This window comes from Perognathus longimembris, chromosome 14, assembly GCF_023159225.1.
Source record: "Perognathus longimembris pacificus isolate PPM17 chromosome 14, ASM2315922v1, whole genome shotgun sequence".
NCBI classification, from domain to species: Eukaryota; Metazoa; Chordata; class Mammalia; order Rodentia; family Heteromyidae; genus Perognathus; species Perognathus longimembris.
Genome location: NC_063174.1, coordinates 59,263,978 through 59,286,263, shown reverse-complemented (window position 1 = coordinate 59,286,263; position 22,286 = coordinate 59,263,978). Strand labels below are relative to the sequence as shown.

Sequence of the window (22,286 nt, the reverse complement as noted above, 5' to 3'; positions counted from 1 at the left end):
TTCTTTTCTACGTGATTGCCACCCTTCTAGCTCAGGCTTCCCATTTGCTCTTAGTTCATGGTCCTCCCCCCACCCTACCCCCAACCCAGAAGGACTGTATCAATCCAGCTGTGTAGTAATCCTCTCTAACTAAAGGCTCTCACCACTCCACCCAATCCCTCCATACTGCTCAAAAATTGTAGCAGCTGCCCACTAACTAAATTCCAGACATTTTGGCCTAACAGTCGTGGACCCATGGACACGATTCCCGCATGCTTCTACTCCAATCATCTCCCAGGTGCAAGTGCAAATGGAGTCTATGCTTTCTATGGTTCTACTGCTGGGCCCCACAAGCCCATCTCTCCCTATCAAAATTCATACCAAGCGGCTAGGAACGTGGCCTAGAGTGCTTGCCTGCATGACGCCCTGGGTTCCATTCCTCAGCACCACATAAACACAGAAAAGGCCAGAAGTGGCGCTGTGGCTCAAGTGGTAGAGTGCAAGCCTTGAGCAAAAGGAAGAAGCCAGGGACAGTGCCCAAGTCCTGAGTTCAAGATCCAGGACTGGCAAAACAAAATAAAACAAACAAACAAACAAACAAAAAACCCTCACACCAAATGCCAGTCCTCTTGCCAGCTTTCTCCTGATTCCTTCAGTTCCATTTAGGACTTTAGGAATATGTTTTCCAAAAACTAAAACCTCATTACCAATTCTATACAGACTTCATTTGTAGTATTACTTCCCTTTTTTGGGGAGTAGGGGTGGGGGGGCTGTTTGAAGGGCCAGTATTTGATATACAGAAAGCTATAACTTTGCTAATCTATGATAAATTGGAAAGAAATTAATGTACAGGTATAGTTTCACTAGTGAGGAGAATGGAGCAATTTTTTTTAAAAATCAAAATATAGCGCAATTTGACAAGTAGTTAAATAGAAGCTCCAGGTGGCACAAGTTAGTTGCCCACCCTTTCTTTTTCTTGGCAGGGCTGAGAGAGAGGGCTTAGGAAGAGAAATGGGGACATTCTAGTTCTTCCCTCTACCACTCGGTTCTCAAGGGAAAAAAGAAAGGCACTTTCCTCTCTCCTCAGCAGGTGCAGGACCACACAGAACTCCTTCTCCCTGAGCAGCACCTAACAATCATTCTTGCCTCTAAGTAGGCAAGAATTTTATCTAAAAATTTACATTTTTGAGAGTTTTCCCACACCCTTATGAAAACTGCCAAACAGTACTGAAAAGTAAAATAACATTAAAAAAAAAAAAAGCCGTGCACTGGTGGCTCACCCCTGTAACCTTAGCTGTCCAGGAGGCTGAGAATTGCTGTTCAAAGATCGCCCAAGGAGTGAAGTCCCTGAGACTCTTATTTCCAATTAACTACCAGAAAACCCAAAGCGGCACTGTGGCTCAATGTGGTAGAGCACTAGCCTTGAGCAGAAGAGTTCAGGGACAGTGCCCAGATCCCCAAGTTCAAGCCCCAGGACCAACCAAAAAGAAAAGAAAAAAAAAAAAGCTAGACAGGCTTCTATAGGAATCTAGCCTATTTTAGGCAAAGTGAGCAAACAAAGCAAATACATCTAGTGAGTTCAGAACTTCTTGACTGCTCCCTCACAGGACAATTCCAGGAGCACTGGCCAAGAATCTGATCACTTCCTGTCATGTGTCATGCCAACTTAATAAAACACTAAGCGCTTAGCTGATGACACACCACAACTGCGAACTGGTGCAGTTCTTTCTGTCCTGCAGTCAGCTAGGATTTACTCGAGGGCACACCCTGGCTTCTGCACTGAGGCACTCAGCACACCCAGGTTAAAAGGTGGGCGGAGTCCAAGAGGCAGCATGAGGACACTCCCCTCAAGGCAAATTGTGTCCAACTGTATTGCTAATAAACAATGTCAGTGTTGTAATTTCAGAGGATTCGCCTCATCTTACTGTAAGGATTTTAAATGCTGCCACTCCCATTAATGGTACAGTTATATTATTAATAAGTGTAACACTGGCTTTTTCTAGGTGTCCCTAGAAAAAGAATACAACTCACCATTGTGATAAGCTAGCAAGACTCAAGCACTTACTATTATATGATAAGAAAGGGAAGTTCTGTAACTTACCTCGCAAATTCTGCTAGCTGCTTAGGATCTGAAAGGTCAATGCCAGGTATCCCTCCAGGAGGGAGTTTCTTGCCCGTCATATATTCTGAATAATCAGGAGGCGAGTTCTCTCCAATGATCTGTTCTTCAACCACCGTCTCATGGTCAATATCTTTTTTTTCATCTGAAACACATGAGAAAAATTACGAAGTATAAAAACTGCATTCACTAGGTATGTTCTCCAAAAGGCATTTACAGTTATCAGCTTAGTTTCTTTTTTGTTTTGGTGCCAATCATAGGGCTTGAACTCAGGGCTTACACACTGTCCCTGGGCTTTTGCACTCAAGGCCAGCACTCTACCACTTGAGCCACAGCTCCATCTCCAGCTATTCTGGTAGTTAATTGGAGATAAGTCTCATGGATTTTCTTGCCTGGGCTGGCTTTGAACCATGATCCTCACCTCCCTGAGTAGCGTGAGCCATCAGCGTCCAGTGTGCCTTACTTTCTGAACCTGTTGCTCTGTCCTCCATCTTTTGGTTTCATGTTTCTCCCTGTAAACAACTGTCCACATTCTGTGTCAAAACCCCATGGACTTTCACAGCAGTGTTCCCCTTTAGACTCAGCATCAGCACCATCAGTGTCTTGTCCCTTTACTTTTCAGGCTCAGCCCACTCTTAACTGGCTTCACTTCTCACTGTTCTGCCTTTTACTTGTCACATACATTCCTGCCTAACTAGCAACTGAGTTCCATGGATGAACTCTGGCCTCCCAGCTTGTACCTTGTAGTGGGCCTCCAAACTCTTAGTCCTTCAGCCTCTCTTTGCTCTTTCCTACAATGCCCTATGGCCCACCCAATAAACTCATAGCTGCAAGGCCTCTTCCATTAGATTGCAGGCTCCAAGAAAAAACAGGGAAGTTGGTCAATTTTGATCCTATGTATTCACAGCACAGCCTTTCTCAAAATTTACAGATAATAATTACCCTTCAGTAAATGTGTTGTCAAAGAGCCTATGACAGGGGGCTGGGGATATAGCCTAGTGGGCAAGAGTGCCTGCCTCGGATACACGAGGCCCTAGGTTTGATTCCCCAGCACCACATATACAGAAAAAACGGCCAGAAGCGGCGCTGTGGCTCAAGTGGCAGAGTGCTAGCCTTGAGCGGGAAGAAGCCAGGGACAGTGCTCAGGCCCTGAGTCCAAGGCCCAGGACCGGCCAAAAAAAAAAAAAAAGAAAAGAAAATGGCCAGAAGTGGCTCTGTGGCCCAAGTGGCAGAGTGCTAGCCTTGAGCAAAAAGAAGCCAGGGACAGTGCTCAAGTCCTGAGTCCAAGGCCCAGGACTGGCAAAAAAAAAAAAAGAGCCTATGACAGACACGGCTAAGTGTAAGTCTCTCTATACCCTCAACCTAGCAGGTTTAAAAGCAATGTGGTCTCATACAATCTGCTATGTCCTACACACAGGATCCTGTCCATCATCTATGGCGCAGCCCTTCAACATGGCCTTCTGGGCTGTGCTGCCCAGTTCCACCTTAACATTCAGTCTTGCATTATATTCTCCCAGGTTAACTTACAAGTGCCTACCTGGTAGGGGGTATTCCAAAAAAACCAAGTTCCTGCCCCTCCCCCTTCCTCCTCTCTTCTCCCTAATGTGGGCCTTCAGAGCTAAGTCCACTCCTCTAAGGGACTAATGACTCCACCACCCCTGTCTCCCATTCTTATTTTTGCTCTGACTCCCTAGCTTACTTACTGATAATAAGACTAAGAGATTCTAAGAACTCGTTGAGTTTTTGTTGGTCTTTCACTGAGCTAGAAGGGAAGTGTCTAGGAGGTCAAATACAGCCTTCTACTCCTTAGATGCTTAAAGGGAGAAAATGAATGCCTCCCTCATAATTTTAAATGCTAAAGTTTCAGCTTCTCCATAAACTTCATTTCATGAAGTACATCTTCCAAAGGCATAGTGGCTTGTCCACCTCTTACTTCCTATTATCTTTCTACTAGGTATTTAAAAGACAAAATAGAAACAAATTCAACCACAAAACAAAATAAAACAAAATCTACAATTGAAGGCACTACCAAAACCTATGTAAATAAAAAGAAGAGGCAAAGGCACAATGATGCTCATTTGACTGAAGCAACCATTACTAAATTTTCCACTCTCAACAACAACAAAACACAGGATATGGGCTGGGAATAGGGCCTAGTGGTAGAATGCTTGCCTTGCATACATGAAGATCAAACCCCAGGACTGGCAAAAAAACAAAAAACAAAAAAAAAAACCCCACCAAAAACACAGGATACAATTTTTGAACTTGAAATGATTCTTCCCGTATTCTTCTTCCTAGTTACTATAAAGAATATAGACTAGGGCTGGGGATATGGCCTACTAGCAACAGTGCTTGCCTCCCCAGCACCACATATATACAAAACGGCCAGAAGTGGCGCTGTGGCTCAAGTGGCAGGGTGCTAGCCTTGAGCAAAAGGAAGCCAGGGACAGTGCTCAGGCCCTGAGTCCAAGGCCCAGGACTGGCAAGCAATAAATAAATAATTCAATTTATTTGAGTTAAAATAGACTATATAGCCAGCCTGTGTGGGTGTGGCACAGACCTCCGCGCTCCCCCCCCCCCCCCACGGGAACATGCAGAAGCTGAAGCTTGAGCTTAAGGACTAGGTGCTGTCCCAGAGCTTTTCCCCTCAAGGTTAGCACTCTATCCCTTGAGCCACACCTCCACTTCTGGCTTTTTGTTGGGTAACTGGAGATGAGTGTCTCTATCTTTCCTGTTTGAGCTGGCTTCAAACCACCATTGCCAGATCTCAGCCTTCTGAATAGCCAAGATTATAAGCGTGAGACCCTTGGATGTCCACTTGTAGGCAACACTTTAACTTTACTGTACACACCTCCCTATGAAATAAGCAATGTTATGGACATCAGTTAACCAGTGAGAATTATGAACTCTCAGAAATCTAACCCAGTGGCATGACACATACCTGACTATTAAGCATGACTGTCTCTTGAGGAACAAAGAAGAATGAGCAATGATGCACACAGATTATCATGCACACACAGAAGAAGGAGATGCATTAATGAAAACTGGTGGTTACCCATTGTCAGGTACAAGGTGATGTTTCCCATCACTCCCATTCCCAGGTCTGCCATTCCTGTGAATGAATTCCCTTTTGATCTTCCGTTTCTCTGACCTAGGCACAACAGCTACAATAGCAGAACTTCCAAGTGGTACAGAATCACATGGGGAGGGGTGGGGAAGCACCTTTTTCTTCATGGAAAGTTAGTAATTCTGTTTTAGGGATGACAGCAAAACTGAGTCATTGCTACCTACCTGAAAACTTGCCGGCAAAGGTGCCTTACTCTACTCTAAACATCAAAAACCAAAGTACCACAAACTGGTGGCTCCTACATTTCCTGTTCACATTTTTGAGACTGGAAGTCTACAACCAGGGTGCAGAAGAATACGCTGGAGTTGTCCAAGGACAGTCTTATTAGACAGTGATGCTCCGCTCCCCTCTATGCCCTCCCTCTGAGTAGCTAAGACCACAGGTGTCTACCGCTTCACCTAACTGGCTGACTGAGATGAGCTGTCCTTGAATCTTAATACACCTCCTGACTATCTGGGACTACAGGAACAGGCCACCCATCCTGCCTAGGGTATTTACTATAAATTTTACTTTGTTGGGCAGGCCCTCTACCACTACTTGAGCCTCCGCAGCACTGGCCTCAGTACCTAAAACACCTCCTAAAATACCTAGTATCTTAACCCACCAAATCAGCAGTTAATTCAATAGTCAGATGGCCAGGGGACTGTGGCTCCTACCTGGAATCCAAGTTACTCCAGAGGCTGAGGTCTGTGGCTTGAAGCCAACCTAGGCAGAAAACTCCTAAAACTCCATCCCCAGCTGGGTGCTGGTGGCTCACGCCTGTAATCCTAGCCACTCCAGAGGCCGAGATCTGGGGGGCTTGAGGTCCAAAGCCAGGCCAGGCAGGAAAGTTGTGAGATTCTTAGCCCCAATTAACCACTGGAAAATTGAGAGTGAAGCTGTGGCTCAAAGTGGAAGAGTACAAGCCTTGAAAAAAAAGAGCTCAGGGACAGCGCCCACTCCCTAAATTCAAGCCCAACGGACCAACCACCACAACAAAAAATTAAATTAATCATCAAAAAATTTAGGCTTAAAAGGGATGGCTCTCCAGACAGTAGGTTTGCGGCCCTGAGTTCAACCTCCAGTATTGTCAGGGAAAGAGAAGGGGGGGAGGGGAGCAAAGAAGGAAGGGGAAGAGGAAAAGAGAATGGGGGAGGGAGGAGAAAGAAGAGCAAGAGAGAGAGAGGGAGAGATACAAAGACATAAGGAGTGGGGGGAAGATGCATAAAGGAATCCCAGGCTGAAGGCATACTTCTTGCTCCTATCTCTTGGTGTACAGTACAGTCATGTGCTAAAGAAATGACAAGTAGAAGACATAGCACTACCTAGATTGGAGAGAACACAGGAAACACTGGCAAGTAGAATGCATTTATAATCACAGACATATGAAGGAGCATCTAACTGAAACCAAAGGCAATTTCAATGATGAAATAAGGAAAGCAACTGCAAAGACCACCAGAGAGCTATGTCCAGAGAGAAAAGAAACAATTGCTCCATGTAACAAAATTTTAATCAGTAATACTCTAAGTCAAAGTGGTGCACAGTAACTACAGCATGTCCCAAGAACAGACAAGGAATGTAGAGTTTGCTATCATACCTTTCTAAACAATGCTAGTGACTTGCTGTAGTTGTATGTTCTCACATTATACATATATAATAGCTTCCTATTATGACGTGTTTATGACTTATTCCTTAATAAGCACCACAGTTAATTTGCAAAACTCAATTAAAAACCAGTTAAAAATAACAGAATTGTGAAGACCAAAAGAGAAGTGACAAAAGATGGAGCTTCTGATACAAGTATGGCAGCTCTTCTATCTGCAATCCTACCCACTCAGCAGGCAGAGGTAGGACTGCAGTCTGAGTCCAGCCCAGGCAAAAGTATAGTCCTCTGCCAGCAAGCATGCAGCAATCAGTTTAATCCCCTAAACACTACCACCCCCTCACCCCCCCCAAAGGGGGGGACGGCACTAGTGTCTCAATCAGAAAGCTGAGATCTAAGAATTGGGGTTTCAAGACAGGCTGGGCAGGAAAGTCTACCGGACAGTTATCTCCAAGCAGCCAAAATGCCAAAAGTGGCTGGATGCTGGTGGTTCACGCCCACAATCCTAGCTACTCAGAAGGCTGAGATCTGATTTGAAGCCAGGTCTGGCAGGAAACTGAGATTCTTGTCTCCAATAAATTACCAAAAAGCCCTAAGTGGAGCTGTGGCTCAGTGGTAGAGCATGAGTCTTGGGTAAAAGAGATAAGGGATGGTGCCCAGGCACTCCTTTCAAAGTCCCTCTTAATAAGGTGTGGCGGTGTGTCCATCATTCTAGCACGCAGGAGGCAGAGACAGTAGGATTTTTGTTTCAAACAAACAAACAAACAAACAAAAAACCAGAAGATTGGCTATTTTTTTTGTTTTTGTCAGCTGTGGGGCTTGAACTCTGGGCCTTGGCACTGTCCCTAAGCTCTTCAGCTCAAGGCTAGCTCTCTACCACTTGAGCCACAGTGCCACGTCTGGTTTTCTAGTGGCTAAGTGGAGATAAGTCTCATGGACGTTCATGCCTATGCTGGCTTTGAACTGTGACGGTCAGATCTCAGCCTCCTGAGTAGTTAGGATTACAAGCATGAGCCATCTCAGCCCAACAGACTGTTTTTATTTTGAGGTTTATTTATTTATTTATTTATTTATTTTGCCAGTCCTGGGGCTGGAACTCAGGGACTGGGTGCTCTCCCTGATCTTCTTTTGCTCGAGGCTAGCACTCTACCACTTGAGCCATAGCACCACTTCTGTTTATGTGGCACTGAGGCTCATGCATGCTAGGCAAGCGCTCTACCACTAAGCCATGTTTCCCAGCCCCAAAAGACTGTTTCTGAGACAATCTCACATTATGTAGCACAAGGCTGACCTCCAAACTCATGAAATCGTATTGCCTCTTCCTCCTCAGAGCTGGGACCTGGTCTTTCTGTACTGGCTATTACATTCTTTTTATTGTGACAGCTGGTCCACTTTGAATCTCCATTTCTATCTAGTACAATGGGAACACATTGAGGTAGCAAGTTAAGACCTAAACCTGCCTTGAAACTTAATTCAGTGTTTCACACTGGAGTTCCTTCTGAGGGTAGGATTCTCATTTGCAGTTTCACTGCAATGGGTTTCTATAACCATTCCAACTTAATATGTATATAATTACCAGAACACAACTGGCCAAGGCAAACTAAACTAAGGTCCTTAGAATGCAAGTCACTGATTCAAGAGGGGAGGGGTTGGGGGTGGGGGGGAGTCCGGGATTGAGGGGGATGGGAGCACATCCTGTTGGAAACTTCAAGGCAAAACTGTGGATTATTTCAGTGAAACAGTAAATGACCTTGAACCAGAACAAAGCTAAATAACCTTAAACAGAAAGACATAGAGAAACAAAATCTAAACACCATCTATAAAGGCAATACAATCATTCACTCTTACCACTCTTATATAAAACATTTTTACACATATGGAACAACCCAAAAGTTCAACAAAGTATATAAACAAGTCTTTGGCCCATGCCTGTCTTCCCAGCTCTTCAGCTCCTACGTCAGTCTAATTTGAGAGGTAAAGCAAGAGACTCAAAACCATCTGCAGACTATAAGGCATAGTTAAGGAACAGCAGGGAAAGGCTGGGTGGGAGTCTTCTACAGATCTAGAAGTCAGTCAGACAGACACAGACACACCCCTGGAGTCTCCTGTCTGCATGCTGATAAGAACCTAACAAACAAGACATTCTTTCTCCCACAACCCACTTTCCAATACCCAGAACAAGACTTTTCCTCCACAGGTTTCTCTCTCATTCCAGTCCCTCAGCTGTTGTTTCACGTACTAAACAGTAAGAATACCACCAAGTTTATAACCCTGACAGCATGTTAAATGCCAACTATTATGTCTGGGAAATTGCACAGGGTATGCAAACAAATCTTTATTCTACCTCCCTTTCCTCCTAAGTTTGAGGGGAAAGAACAGTAAGTCTTAAAACTGTTTGGCAATGACCTCAAGGCCTGGAATGTAGAGAGAGATGTGCCAGCTACCTGCAGGCCAAAGTACACAGAGGATGCTAATATACCTTAGTTTCCTGTTCCAATATGTAACAAACCACCACCCAAGTTGATGGCATAAAATAACTTAAATTTCTCAAGTTCAGGAGAATGTGCATAAGCTGAAGTCATGAGGGCCATGTAAGGGAGAACCTTGGCCCCTTGCCTTTCCTTAGAGCTGCTGAAGGCTGTCTTCATTCCTTGGCTTGTAACATCTCCAGTCATCTTCACTCCACCTACTATTTCCTCTTCCGCAGTCAAGTCTCCCTCTGGGGAATACAAGAACACCTGTGTGATCACATTTAGGGCCCACTGCCCACCTGAAAAGCCTTAGTTTTATCACACCTGCAAGTAAGGTTACATTTAGAGAAATTAGGATCTGGGCATCTTCGAGCTATTAAAAAACAAAACAAGAACCCTTGAGGCCAGGTGCTAGTGGCTCACACCAGTAATCCTAGCTACTCAGGAAGTGGAGTTTTGAGGCTCCTAATTCAAAGCCAGCCCAGTTAGAAAGCTCAAGGACCCACATCTCCAATTAACCACCAAAAAGCAGGAAGTAGAGCTACAGTCCAAAGGTAGAGTGGCAACCTTGAGCAAAAACTAAGCCATAACTCAAACTGAGTTCAAGCCCCAGCACAAAAGAAAAAAAAATTTACTCCATTTCACTGAATCTAGTACAGTTTTTCCCCTCTATTTTAAACCTTTGCAGTTCAGATTAGAGTGTTCTAACAAAGTACTTAATTCTAGATTAGGCTTAATGGTTCTTAAAAATCAACAACGTAGTAATCACGTGAAAAACATGGGAAATCAAGAAATTTTAATGACTGTCTTTCAGGGTCCCTTTCCTACATGAATCAAGTTGACCTTTTTTCTCCTTCCCACTGTTCTAGAGAGCCTGGGGCCTGGCCAGGTAAGGAATCTATTGCTAAGCCACCTTCACCCAGACTCAGAAGAGTTCTTTTTTTTTTTTCAGTTCTAATGAAAGCTATTCCTTTCTAAGGTAACGGTCTTGTCATGTGGCCCTGGCTGGCATCAAAACCCTCCTACATAGCCTACCAAGACAGGTGCGCCCTACCAGCTTCGGCGAGCACGGCTTCATGGTGTGTGCACGCACACGCACACCTGTGTTGGTACTGGCGCTTGAACTTGGCCTCATGCTCCCACCACTTGGCCTTTTCCGCCATAGCTGGTGCTCTACCACACGAACCATACCTCCAGTTCCTTGTCACTTAAGATAATATCTATCTCTTGCTTCACATGCTGAAGACAGCCTCAGACCACAATCTTCCCAGGTGTGTGACAGTACACCTTGCCCTTCTTAGAACTTTGTTGGGTTTTTTTTACATCTTGGTTAGAAGGTATTGCAGTTTGAACTGAGAGCCTCATGCCCACTAAGTGCTCAACCACTGAAGCCAGGCCCCTAGTCCCTTACTTCCTGTTTTAATCTTGATGCCAGGAAGCTCATTGTGTTAACCATTACAATGCTTACATCTGTTTCTTGTGATCTTGGTTTAATTTTTATCAACCTATTTATGCATGCAAGTATTTACGTACATACATATATGTAATGGGCTACATTTTGTTTCCCAACATCTTCCATCATAAGCCATTCTGGCTCACTTAAAAAAAATTGGTCAAGGGTCTTGAACCCTGTCAGGGCCTTGAGCACTGTCCCTGAGCTCTTTTGCTCAAGTCTAGCTCTCTACCACTTTGAGCTGCACACTTCAGGTTTGCTGGTGGTTGACTGGAGATAAAGAGTCTCATTGACTTTCCTGCCTAGGCTGGCTTCAAACTGTGATCCTCAGATCTTAGCCTCCTGAGTAGCTAGGAATACAGGTGTGAGCCAATAGTGCCCAAGCTGGGTTCACTTTTGATAAGAGACACTATTCGCTTCTATCATCACTTGAACCTTCACCGAAATGGAAGAGTGCTCAAGATCTGGACATTACTAGTACACAACAAGCAAAACTCAGATCCAGGATGTTTCACATGAAATGAGGATCTTAAAAAACTATCCAGGCAGGCACCAGTGGCTCACACCTATAATCCCATCTACTCAGGAAGCTGAGGTCTAAGATTCCTGGTTCCAAGCAGCCAGGCAGGAAAGTCCATGAGACTCTCATCTCCAGTTAACCATCAGTAAGCCAGAAGTGAGCTGTGGTAGTGCTAGCCTTTAACAAAAAAGCTTAAAGACAGTGCCCAGGTCCAGAGTTCAAGCCCCCAAACTGGCACAAAAAGGGGGGAGGGGGAACAGGACAGGATGATCCTTTAAGTTGCTAGCAACTGCCACAATGCTCAACCCAAACAAAATCCTTAACCTATCAAACTCTATGGTTTTGGCTGAAGAGTTAGTTTTAGACGTGCCAAACACAGCTGTGCGCCACTGGCTCAGGCCTGTCATCGTAGCTACTCAGGAAGTTGGGATCTGAGGATCGCCATTCAAAGCCAGCCCGAGCAGGCAAGTCCAAGAGACTTCTCTCCAAATAACCACCAAAAAACCAGAAGTGGAGCTGCAGCTCAAAGTGGTAGATAGAGTGGCTAGCCTTGAGCTGAAGAGCTCAGGGACAGCCCCCAGGCCCAGAGTTCAAGGCCCATGACCGACACCCCGCCCCCCCCCACCAAAAAAAAGTGCCAAACACAGTTAAGAGGTAGATCCAGGATTCGGATCTAGAAGTGCTTCTACAGGCCACACTATTCTCAGACAGAATCCTCTACCTTTCGCCACCAACTGTACTACCTTTCTTCCATCTATGTACAAAGAAACCAGAATGATATTTTGGTCTCTATGCCATGGTTCTACCTTATAGTACAACTTTCACCCATTTGTTCATTCATGTCTCGAGAACTATTCAGAGTTCAATTCTTTAAAAGAGGGTGAACCAGACACTACAACAGAAGATCCTTATCCCTACTTAACTTAAGCAATATTGATGACACACTTTAACCACCTGCAAATAGCCACACCAGAAGTCACCACGGAGTCTTAAGTCGCTGGATGGTTAGTGGTGAGAGGGCTTTGCCATCGCTGCCCAGGCTCTCCCACGGCACTGAGGAAGTACTTCTATAGTATATAGTCATTTGTAAAGACTGAAAATGGGAGAACAGGTATGGAAATGAAACAGTGAAATTTCCCTCTGTATAACTAATGTAAGGTAATGAAAAAGAACATAGTGCTGGGGTGTGGCTCCCCAGTAAAGCAATGCAGGCTTAATGCATGAGTCAAGTTGAATCTCCAGTGTGGGGGAGGAACAATTCACAAAACTCCCAAGGTCAAAAGCCACCCTAAGATCTCATACTTTGCCCAGTGCCCTTTAGAGGAAATACTTTGCTGTAACTGGCTATTTCCCTGAAACCACTTAAAACTCACCGCTACTGAAAATCACAGGGCTGGGGTTGTAGCTCAGTGGCAGAGTACTTGCCTGGCATTAGAAGGGTCTTGAGTTTAATCATAAATACTGCTCCCCTCCCAAACCAAGAGCTCATCACCGCCCCCCAACACATGACACTTAGAATTAAACTCTACTGTAATTAAACTCTACTGAGCAAATGAAAGTATAAACCTATACCATAGTCAACTGATGTTCAAGACCTTAGGAAACTAATGTTCAAGATTCCTCTGCTATTTCCTAATATTCAACTAACAGAAATGAAATAATTTTATTTTCAACATCTAAGTCATGAAGTTTATGGTGCCAAATTTTAAAAATACAGTTTGGATATTTTCATGATACAACTATAGAACACAACTTACCAGTAAATAATCCATTTATCAGTATTCAATTACCAATATTCAATTTCCTCTTCCTGTTGGATGTACTAAGACGACAGAAACAATCAGGAACTGAACAAAAGAATGAAGACCCTAAGAATGCTCTGTGCTGCCAGGTGCTGAGTGTCTCACACCTCTAATTCTAGCTACCTAGGAGGCTGAGACCTTAGATTCAAAGTTTGAAGCCAGCCCGGGCAGGAAAGTCTATGAGACTTTTTTTTTTTTGGTAGACATGAGTGCTGTCCCTGAGCTCTTCGGCTAAAGGCCAGCATTCTACCACTTAAGCCACAGTGCCACTTCTAGGGTTTTTTTTTTGTTTTTTGTTTTTTTTTTTTGTAATTTATTGGAGATAAGTCTCACAGACTTTCCTGCTCGGGGTTGGCTTTAAACCTTGATTCTGGCTCACAGGTGTGAGCCACCAGGGCCGGCTCTACCAAACTCTTATCTATAATTAACTACCAAAAGGCTGGAAGTGACTCAGATGGTACAGTGCCCTTGAGCAAAAAAGCCCAAGAACAGCACCCAGGCCCTGAGTGTTCAAGCCCTAGTTCCAGCATCTTCCGCTCCCCAAAAAGCATTCAGTATAACTGTTTTTGCTAAAACTGTATGAGCCTTAATTTCCTAGTTCTTAAATAACTGAACTTCCTAGACAGACTTCTAAAACAAGTAGTAAACAGAAATGCCTTTTGTAAGAAACCATCTAGGTAGGGGTACACATGGCTTTTTGTTTTAAAGGTACTCTCTTCCAAAGGCCTGAAATGCTACTTATAGCATTTCCTGACCTTTTCCTGATAGGATTTTTCTGCCAGGGAGGGAAAAAGGAAAGGCTACTAGGGAAAAGTCTTAGCACTGAATGAGGCTTCCCTGTAAGCTGAGGCTCCCAGATCAGGATACGAGATCTTAAGACTAAGGCTGCTCTGTAATGCAGGCCATGTAGTTGAGGCATCTACTTTGGAGGCCTTTTGGGGCTTGGCTTCATTGAAACTTTTGATTATGGAATCTCCACTTAGTAAAATATTTATCACGCTATAAATGAGAAGAAAATCCCACAAATGAATGGCAAAGTCATAAACCAGTAAGCCTGAATTTACTGAGCGCATAGAGCTGAGAAAAAGGGCTGGGAATATGGCCTAATGGTAAGGTGCTCGGCTTGTATACATGAAGCCCTGGGTTCGATTCCTCAGCACCACATATGTAGAAAAAGCCGGAAATGGTGCTGTGGCTCAAGTGGTAGAGTGCGAGCCTTGAGTAAAAAAGAAGCCAGGGACAGTGCTCAGGCCCTGAGTTCAAAGACTGGCAAAAAAAAAAAAAAAAGAATTGAGAAAAAAATTAATACATTTTGATTTTCTTCCCAATTTTACACCAAAGGTTTTCAGGTCTTAAGATGTTTTAATCAACCAAACACAAAGCACTACAATATTAAAGGCCACAATTTCTGACCACACAAAACCTCAAGATTTTAACGCTACCTAAGTCCCTCTCAAAACAGAATGTTTTAAATCCTGTTTGACCACTGCTTCCCTACTCAACCTACTGCTTTAGTTAAGCGTATTTTCTAGTGCCAATTACAAGCGAAAGCAAATTCATTCCTATGTAATAGCGATAAGTAGAAAATATATTAACACTGTGCCTTAATAAATCTGTCAATATTGAAATGTTCATCTATTATACATCCTCAAGTAAACATCCGCCCAACTGTAGCTGATTAAGAATAATAAAAACAGCTAGAAACGTGGCTTTGTGGCACTGTGCTTGCCTTGCCTAGCATGCATGAAACCCTAGGTTCAATTCCTCAATACCACATAAACAGAAAAGGCTGGAAGGGGGGCTGTGGCTCAAGTGAGCCAAAGAAGCTCAGGGACAGTGCTCAGGCCCTAGTTCAAGCCCCAGGACTGTGTGTGTGCCTGCATGGGGGGGGGGGGGAGGAGAGAAGAGAGAGGAGAGAAAAGAGAAAGAAGAGGAGAGAGAATAATAAAAACAGGTGATTCATGCCTGTAAACCAAAGCTGCTCAGGAAGCTCAGATCTGAGGATCTTGGTTTGAGACTCGCCTCTCCAATTAGCTACCAAAAAAACAGAAATGAAGAAGCTGTGAGTCAAGTGATAGAGGGCCAGCCTTGAAGGAAAGCTCAGCAACACCACTGAGTTCTTCTCAGATAGATGCAAAGGGCCACATATTTGTAACCAAATGTCTAGAAAGAGGTAAAGTTACCTATCAAGCCCCAGCCCTTGGTTCAGACTCCATGACCACAAATGGGAGTAGAGATAGAGTGACTGCTGAGAGAAATCAAGGTGTGTTTTTTTGGGGGGGAGGAGGTAGATAGCAATAACAGCTGCACAATCTGAGGATAAGACAACCTTGCTACTGCTTTGTTCAAGTATCTAGCCACACACAGAATACTGTACAAGTTCAGGATGATGGCACACAAGCAGAGACCCAACAAACCCAAATCTTGTTCCAGGGAATATAATGACTCCCACTAACCTGCTGTTTGTTTAGGCTGGTCCTGGGGCTTCAACTCAGGGCCTGGGCACTATCCCTGAGCAAATTCTTTTGCTCAAGGCTAGCACTCTGCCACTTGAGCCACAGTGCCACTTCCAGCTTTTTCTGTCCATGTGGTACTGAGGACTCAAACCCAGGGCTTCTTGAATGCTAGGCAAGCACTCTACCACTAAGCCACATTCCCAGCCCCTTGTTTTGTTTTTTAAACCAAGAGCCATCAATCAGAAAGTAACTAGTGTCTTGAGTATAGCCTGCCTGTATAACTATGTTTATAAGGACTTCAATACATTTAGGTGCTTCAATGCAAAACTGGCTTCACAATTCATTCCAATCTGAGGGATTAGTTCAGTGATCAGGAATGGGGAACTTCTAGCTCTTTGAAATCATGTAGGACACACTCCTAATTCTCCATGACTGCTCGGCCCCAGTAGCCAAAACTCTCACATGTAGGATCCAGTTAGATCCACTATAGGAAAGCAGTTAATACTTGCCTATCAACAGCACGCACACGCACACACACACACAATGTACCAAAAAAAAAAAAAACCACCAAAAACCAAAACAAAACCTGTTTTGACTTCATTTCTTATCCTATTTCAGTTTTGAGGATTAAAATTTCAGAATTTGAATGTAGAACATGCACAGTTGATTACAAACTAGTTTCTCTCCTAGTAATAATGGCAAACCACAGGCCAAGAAAGACTTCACCATCACCACTGAGCACACAGGCCACCCATGTTACTGCCATCAAACCCAACCCCTTTTGTGTTCTCTTACACACCACACTACAAAGGCTGTCAAGACTGGAATAGGTTTGCACTTTAAGTCCTGTCATAATTGTAGATTAACCTAGTTCATCGACCCCTCCCTTCTCTAACCAGAGTCTCTACACACTATTAATCTTCTAAATGTTCCAGGCTTGCAAAAGCAGGTTAACATTTGGGAAGATCAAATGGAGAACCTTCAAATATGCTGGTTTTCTAAATTATTGTAAAACCATCATGACAATGTCATGTATGAGTTAAACTTAGCTTTACAGAATCAATAAGCCTTTATATAAATACCTACACTGAAATGGTAGCCTTAATTTGGCAAAGTCATCAACAACCTCACCACCTTTTCTTAATCCAATCCTTTTAGTGGAAAACCAGGGCCTTTAATTTCAACAGCATGCAGCCGCTGCGAACTACAAACATACACACACAATAGGTATTGTGTGGTAATTCTTGGGCACGGGCTACTCTCGTTTCAAGTCAACACAAAAGTTCTGCTAACCTCAAACTGCCAAGGGGCCTAACCAGGAACTCACAGGCACTACCTACTAGACTTCCGCTTTGCTCAATCCTCAGTCACAGATGGGCCAGCTTTAGTGTATCTCACACGCACTGGTTTAACCAGAGCAGCCTTGCAGTCCAACATCATCTTCTATTCCATTCATCCTTCTGAATCTTGACAATACTCTAATCATCAAAAGCCAAACCGTATTTTGAAGCATGGGGGGGAACGGGTCTACCTCGAACCCACAAGTTTAATCACAGGTGCTAAATTAGCTAGCAAAGACCCAGGTGAACGGTAGAAGCCAGCCTTCTAAGTGAAAACAGAAGTCGCTACACAGGCAGATAGACTCCCGTCCTGCTCTTCCTGGCCTCCGTCAAAAGCTGGGAGGACAGTAAAGCAAACGCACAAGACACTAGTCGACCAAAGTTTTTCCTTTCCACGGCGGAAACAGGACTTCCACAAAATAAAAGGCGCCGAGAGACAAACTACCCCACTTTTATTAGTTCGGTGGTGAACGGCCACCGCTTCGCAAGCCGAACCGGCCCCTTTGCAGGGAGCCCGGCCACTGAGGACAAAGCAGCCCCCCGCGACTTCCCCCGGACGCCGAGAGCCAGCCGGGGGCCGCGCCGGGACGCTGCGCACTTCCGTCCGTCCCGCCGGCTCGGGCCCGCGGCGGCGGGGAGCGCGCGGGGCCGGCCTCCGCGGAAGGGCGCAGTAGCGCAGCCTCCAACCGCCGCCGAGCCCCGCACACGCGAGCCCGACGTGCGGCACCAAGTCCCGCCCCGCCGCGGCGCCGGCCCGGGGGGCAGCGTGACCCCGCGCGGCCGGGCGGGGTCCAGCGGCGCCGCCCCCTCCTGCCAGGTCCCGGCGGAGGCCCGGGCGGGGCGGGGCCGGGCGGGCCGGGCCGCGACGCCCTCCAGAGGACGGCGGGGGAACCGCGCGCGTCGCGGCGCGTCCCGTCCCCCCCCCCCCCCGGCCCCGCGCCGCGGCCCCCCGCCAACGCCCGCCGCGTCCGCCCGGGCCCCGGCGCGGGGTGGGGGCGGCGCCCACAACGGGCCCGCGGCTCGTCCGTTGGGGCGGGCGGCCCCTCCCCCGCCGCCGCCGCTCCGCGCACCAACTACGCCATTGCGGCCTAGCCGGGCGGCGCCGCCCCTCCCCCGCCGCCGCCGCCGCCATCTTCGCGGCCCGCCGCCCCCGCCGCCGCCATCTTTTGGGGCCGCCATACTTGCCCGGGCGGAGAAGATGGCGGCGCCCATCACACACATAAAACATGGCTTCCCTTCAAAACAAAAACATCCCCGGCCGCGGCGCGCTGGCCGGCGCTCACCTGAGGACCACATAGTGACCGAGAACTCGCCCTCCAGGGTCTTGATCTGCACCTGCTTCTGCTCCCACTTCTTGTTGCCCGGGTCGGCGCCGCCGCCGCCGCCCGCCGCGCCGGCCCCGCCGCCCAGGTAACTCTTCTTGCCGCTCTTCTTGCCGCCGCCCTTCTTGACGCGGCCGCCGCCCGACGAGGAGCCGCCGCCGCCGCCGCCGCTCTTGCCGGCCGCCGCCACCGTCACCAGGGTCTGCTCGATGTAGTCGTCGTCGCCGCCGGCCGGCGCCGGCACCGGGATGAGGATCTGGTCCTCGAAGCCGTCCTCGGCGCGCAGCCCGTCCGAGTCGTCGCCGCCCACCACCTCCTCGCGCGTCTGCACCAGGATCACCTCCTGGTGGTGGTGCACCTGGGTCGGGTCGTCGGTGACCAGGGGCTGCAGGGCGATCATGGGCGGGTGGTGGTGGTGGTGGTGGTGATGGTGGTGGTGGTGGTGGCCGGCGTGCCCGTGGCCGCCCCCGCCGCCGTGGTCCCCGCCGCCGCCGTCCTCGTCCTCGTCGTCCTCCTCTTCCTCCTCGCCCACCACCGTGGTCTCGATCGTCTCCACCGGGATGGTCTCCACCTCGATCTCGTGCAGCTCCACGATCTCGGCCGGCATCTCCGAGCCGTCCGTGGCGATGTAGAGGGTGTCGCCCGAGGCCATGGCTGAGAGTTCCGCCGCCACGGCCGCGGCGGCCTGGGCTCCGGGGCTGCGGGCGGGCGGGCGAGGAGGCGGCCGGCCGTGGGGAAGGCAGGCAGAGGGAGGAAGGCGGCGAGCGGGCGGGGGGGGGGGAGAGGGGGCGGGCGGCGGGGGAAGGGGCGGGCGCGGCGGCGGCGGCGGGCCTCCCCGCCTCCCTCGCTCGGTGCGCCCCGCGCTCGCTCGGCCGCTGCTCGTCCCGCTGCCCGCCTCGCTCGTCGGGGCCTCGCCCGGCCTCGCCGCGGCCGCCCGCCCTGGCCGCGCCTCCTCCCGCCCTCCGGGCCGGCTCCCCGCTTCCCTCTTCCTCGAGCCTCCGCCTCCTTCCACACAAATACCAACTCCTCAACCCAAGCCCAGATCTCGCCGCCGCCGCCGCCGCCGCCACACTCCGCTCGGGCTCGGCCTCGCGAGACTTCCGCGCTGGCCTCGGCCCGCCCCCACCTCGCTTTCACTTGCTCTCCCGCGCCCTGGCTTCTCGCGCTGCGCCAATAGGAACGCCGCGCTCGCCGCAGAGGCCCCGCCCACTCAGCCGGGCTCCTCCCGGATTGGGGCCGCTGGGACAGGGGTCGGGGCGGCCCCCACGCGCACTGGCTGGGCCGCGGCGGCGTGTGACGTCAGCGCGGCGGCGCCGTCGCCGCCGCCGCCTCCCGGCGCTCCGCGTCGCGCGCCAGTGTTTTTCTTCCCCCCCCCCCCCCACCCTCCCCCAGCTTGGGGCGACGGAGATGAAGCCTCCGCTCGGGCTCCGAGCAGCCCTCGGGGAGCTGGGAAGTGCCGGGCGCAGCCTACGCCTCGGAAGCCGGTGAGCAGCCCGCGCGGGCGCCGAGCCGCAGGGGCGGAAGGACGGGGCGGACGGGCTGGTGGGTTGCCCGGGGACCGTGCCGGGTGCGGCCAGCGCGTGCGGCGGCCCCGTCGCCCAATAAAGTCTGTCCTGACGAGAAACGCCTGCGCTTGGCTTTTGTTTTGTTTTGCGTCGGGCGGCGTTCGCCGCTGGCGTCCGGCTTCGGGGCGAGCGGCGGCGGCGGGGCTGAGCCCGGGGACCCCGCGAGCCGAGGCCAGCGCGCGCGGGGCGGGGGCGGCGGCGGCGGCGGCGGCGGAAGCGACGCGCGGGGCGCGGGCCCACCGTTGGGAGGGAGCAGTTCCGTTATTCTTCTGGGACCCGCGGAAACCGGAGGCGGAACCGTTGGTGCCTGTGTCGTGTCCCCGCGGGTCTCCGAACTGCCGCGGCTCGGCGAGCTCTCCGGAACGCCCTCGTCGCTTCCAGATGTCCTCTGGAGCAGTGCTCCTCGCCGCCCACCAGGCTTGGCAGCTGCCCCCACGGAAGTGGCCCCGCTCTCAACGGGTTTTTTTGTTCTTTTTTTTTTTTTGCTCCGAATTACTACCTCCGGGAGCCGAAGTTTTCCCGGCACGGACTCAAAATCGCAAATTAAACCTTCTTGAACGAGGCATATTGTTACTAAGCCTCTCTTCCATCGACGTGACGGTTGGCTTAAAGCAATGCAAATAAAGATTCCCTGGTTAGTATTTTTTTTTTGGAGTAGCTTGAGAAGCTGTGTCTGTGTGTTCGCCGTGGAGATTTAACGCCCTTTTGCCTCGGTCGAACTTGAGTGTTGTGTTTTACTTCTGTCTCTTGGAGTTGAGTTCACTCAGTTGAGACAATGATTTGAACTGTAAGTCGATCTTAGATCCGACTCTTTTTCTTTTTCTTTTTTTAAGGTGCAAGGACTGCGGCTCGAACGCGGGGCCTGGGTGCTGTCTGTGAGTTTTTATGCTCAAGACTAGCTCTCTACCACTTGAACCACACCTCCACTTCCGGCCTTTCTGCCGGTTAATTGAAGCGTCCCACAGACTTCTGCCCACGTCACTTCAAACCTTGATCCTCAGATCTCAGCCTCCCAGGGAGCTAGGGTTACAGGTGTGAGCTACCTGCACCTGGCCAACTCAGTTTTTATACAGGGAACATGCAAGGGAAGGTTTGATCTGTCTGTGTGTGTGTACGCATGTACACGTGCACTTGAACTCAGGGCATAGGCGCTGTCCCTGAGATTTTTTTTTCTCAAGGCTAGAGCTCTACCACTTGAGCCACATATTCTGGCTTTTTCTGAGTAGTTTGTTGGAGATGAGAGTCTCAAAGGCTTTCCTTCCCAAGGCTGACTTTGAACTTCGATCCTCAGACTCTAGCCTCTTCCATAGCATTTCAGGCGAGAGCCAGGTTTGAGCATTTTAATAGTATGATTTTGTAAGCTGGATTTATCTATAAATGGCATTGGACATGGGTTTTTTCGTTTTGTTTTTGGTTTTTGTGTTTATTTGGCAGTAAGAAGCCTGAATTCATGGACTTAGTGTTTGAGTGTTAGGGAGTAAGAAATTACATTTTTTCTTTTGATTTTAAAACCTGAGTAATTGTCTTTGGAGTCCTGCACCTTCACAATTTGGCAAATCACATCTATTAAGTCTTTTCTGGTTTTATAGCTTATAAATTCTACATAAATATTTCATAAATGAAATTTTGGTTTTTGGTTGCTCCTGGGGCTCCTGGGCTCTGTCCCTGAGCCTCTCTGGGCTCAAGGCTAGCACTCATATCACTTGAGTCACAGTGCCATTTCTGGCTTTTTCTGCTTAACTGGCACTGAGGAATTGAACCCAGGGCTTCATGAATGCTAAGCAAGCACTCTACCACTAAGCCACATTCCTGGTCCTGAAATTAATGTTTTTTAATTCCACTTTTCCCACTCTTAATTGTTGGTGAGAAAACTTTGCAAGTAGTTGATACTTCTCCATAGACAGTTAAAGACCAGAAGAAAAGGCAGAAGAACATATGACTTTTTTTTTTTTTTTTTTTGATGCTTAATTGGAATCTATCCCGCCTTTGCTGGCTTGAAACCTGGATTCTCAGATCTCAGTAACCTGAGTACTAGGATTACTGGCATGAACTCCTGGTATCCAACTCAAGAAGAGGTTTTTTATTTTGTTATTAAGTAGTTGTACAAAAGGGTTACAATTCAACAAGTCAGGATATGAGTTCAAGGCTTGTTGGTCATTGTCACCCCTTTTCTTCCCTCATTTTCCTCTCAAGGAAGGTTTTTGTTTTGTGTTTATTTTTTGGCGGGTCCTGGGGTGTGGAAAATATCCCTGAGCCTCTGTGCTCAAGGCTTGCACTGTACCACTTGAGCCACAACACCACTTCTGGCTTTTTCTCTGCGTATTTTATTGGAGATAAGAGTCTAATGGATTTTTCTACTGGGCTCGCTTCAACCTCCATCTTCAGATCCTAGCCTCCTGAGTAGTTAGGATTATAGGCCTGAGCCACCAAGGCCTGGCAAGGAGGATTTTTTTTTTTATGATCCCAAAGAATGGTAAGTAAGACAACATGAAGGTGCTCCTGTTTACAATTCTAGCACCTGCTCCAGAAATAGCTCTTGAAACTTGACTT

At 48.1% G+C, this 22,286-nt stretch overlaps 1 protein-coding gene and 1 long non-coding RNA gene across 2 annotated transcripts in view; one reads left to right on the top strand and one right to left on the bottom strand.

The window, feature by feature from the left end:
• Positions 1-18,983, bottom strand: part of Yy1 (YY1 transcription factor) — a 32,725-nt gene extending 13,742 nt beyond the window's left edge. Inside the window, exons 1-2 of the mRNA XM_048362097.1 lie at positions 18,133-18,983; positions 2,081-2,243 (exon numbers count right to left, since the gene is read on the bottom strand). Of these exons, the coding sequence (XP_048218054.1) occupies positions 2,081-2,243; positions 18,133-18,823 (854 nt within the window). The 5' untranslated portion in view covers positions 18,824-18,983. The remainder of the gene's footprint in view (positions 1-2,080; positions 2,244-18,132) is intronic.
• On the top strand, positions 1,655-14,162 carry LOC125363100. Its single transcript, XR_007213171.1, has 3 exons — positions 1,655-1,788; positions 7,450-7,459; positions 14,142-14,162. It is a non-coding gene; the product is annotated as an uncharacterized LOC125363100 (long non-coding RNA).
• Positions 18,984-22,286: the final 3,303 nt, after the last annotated feature.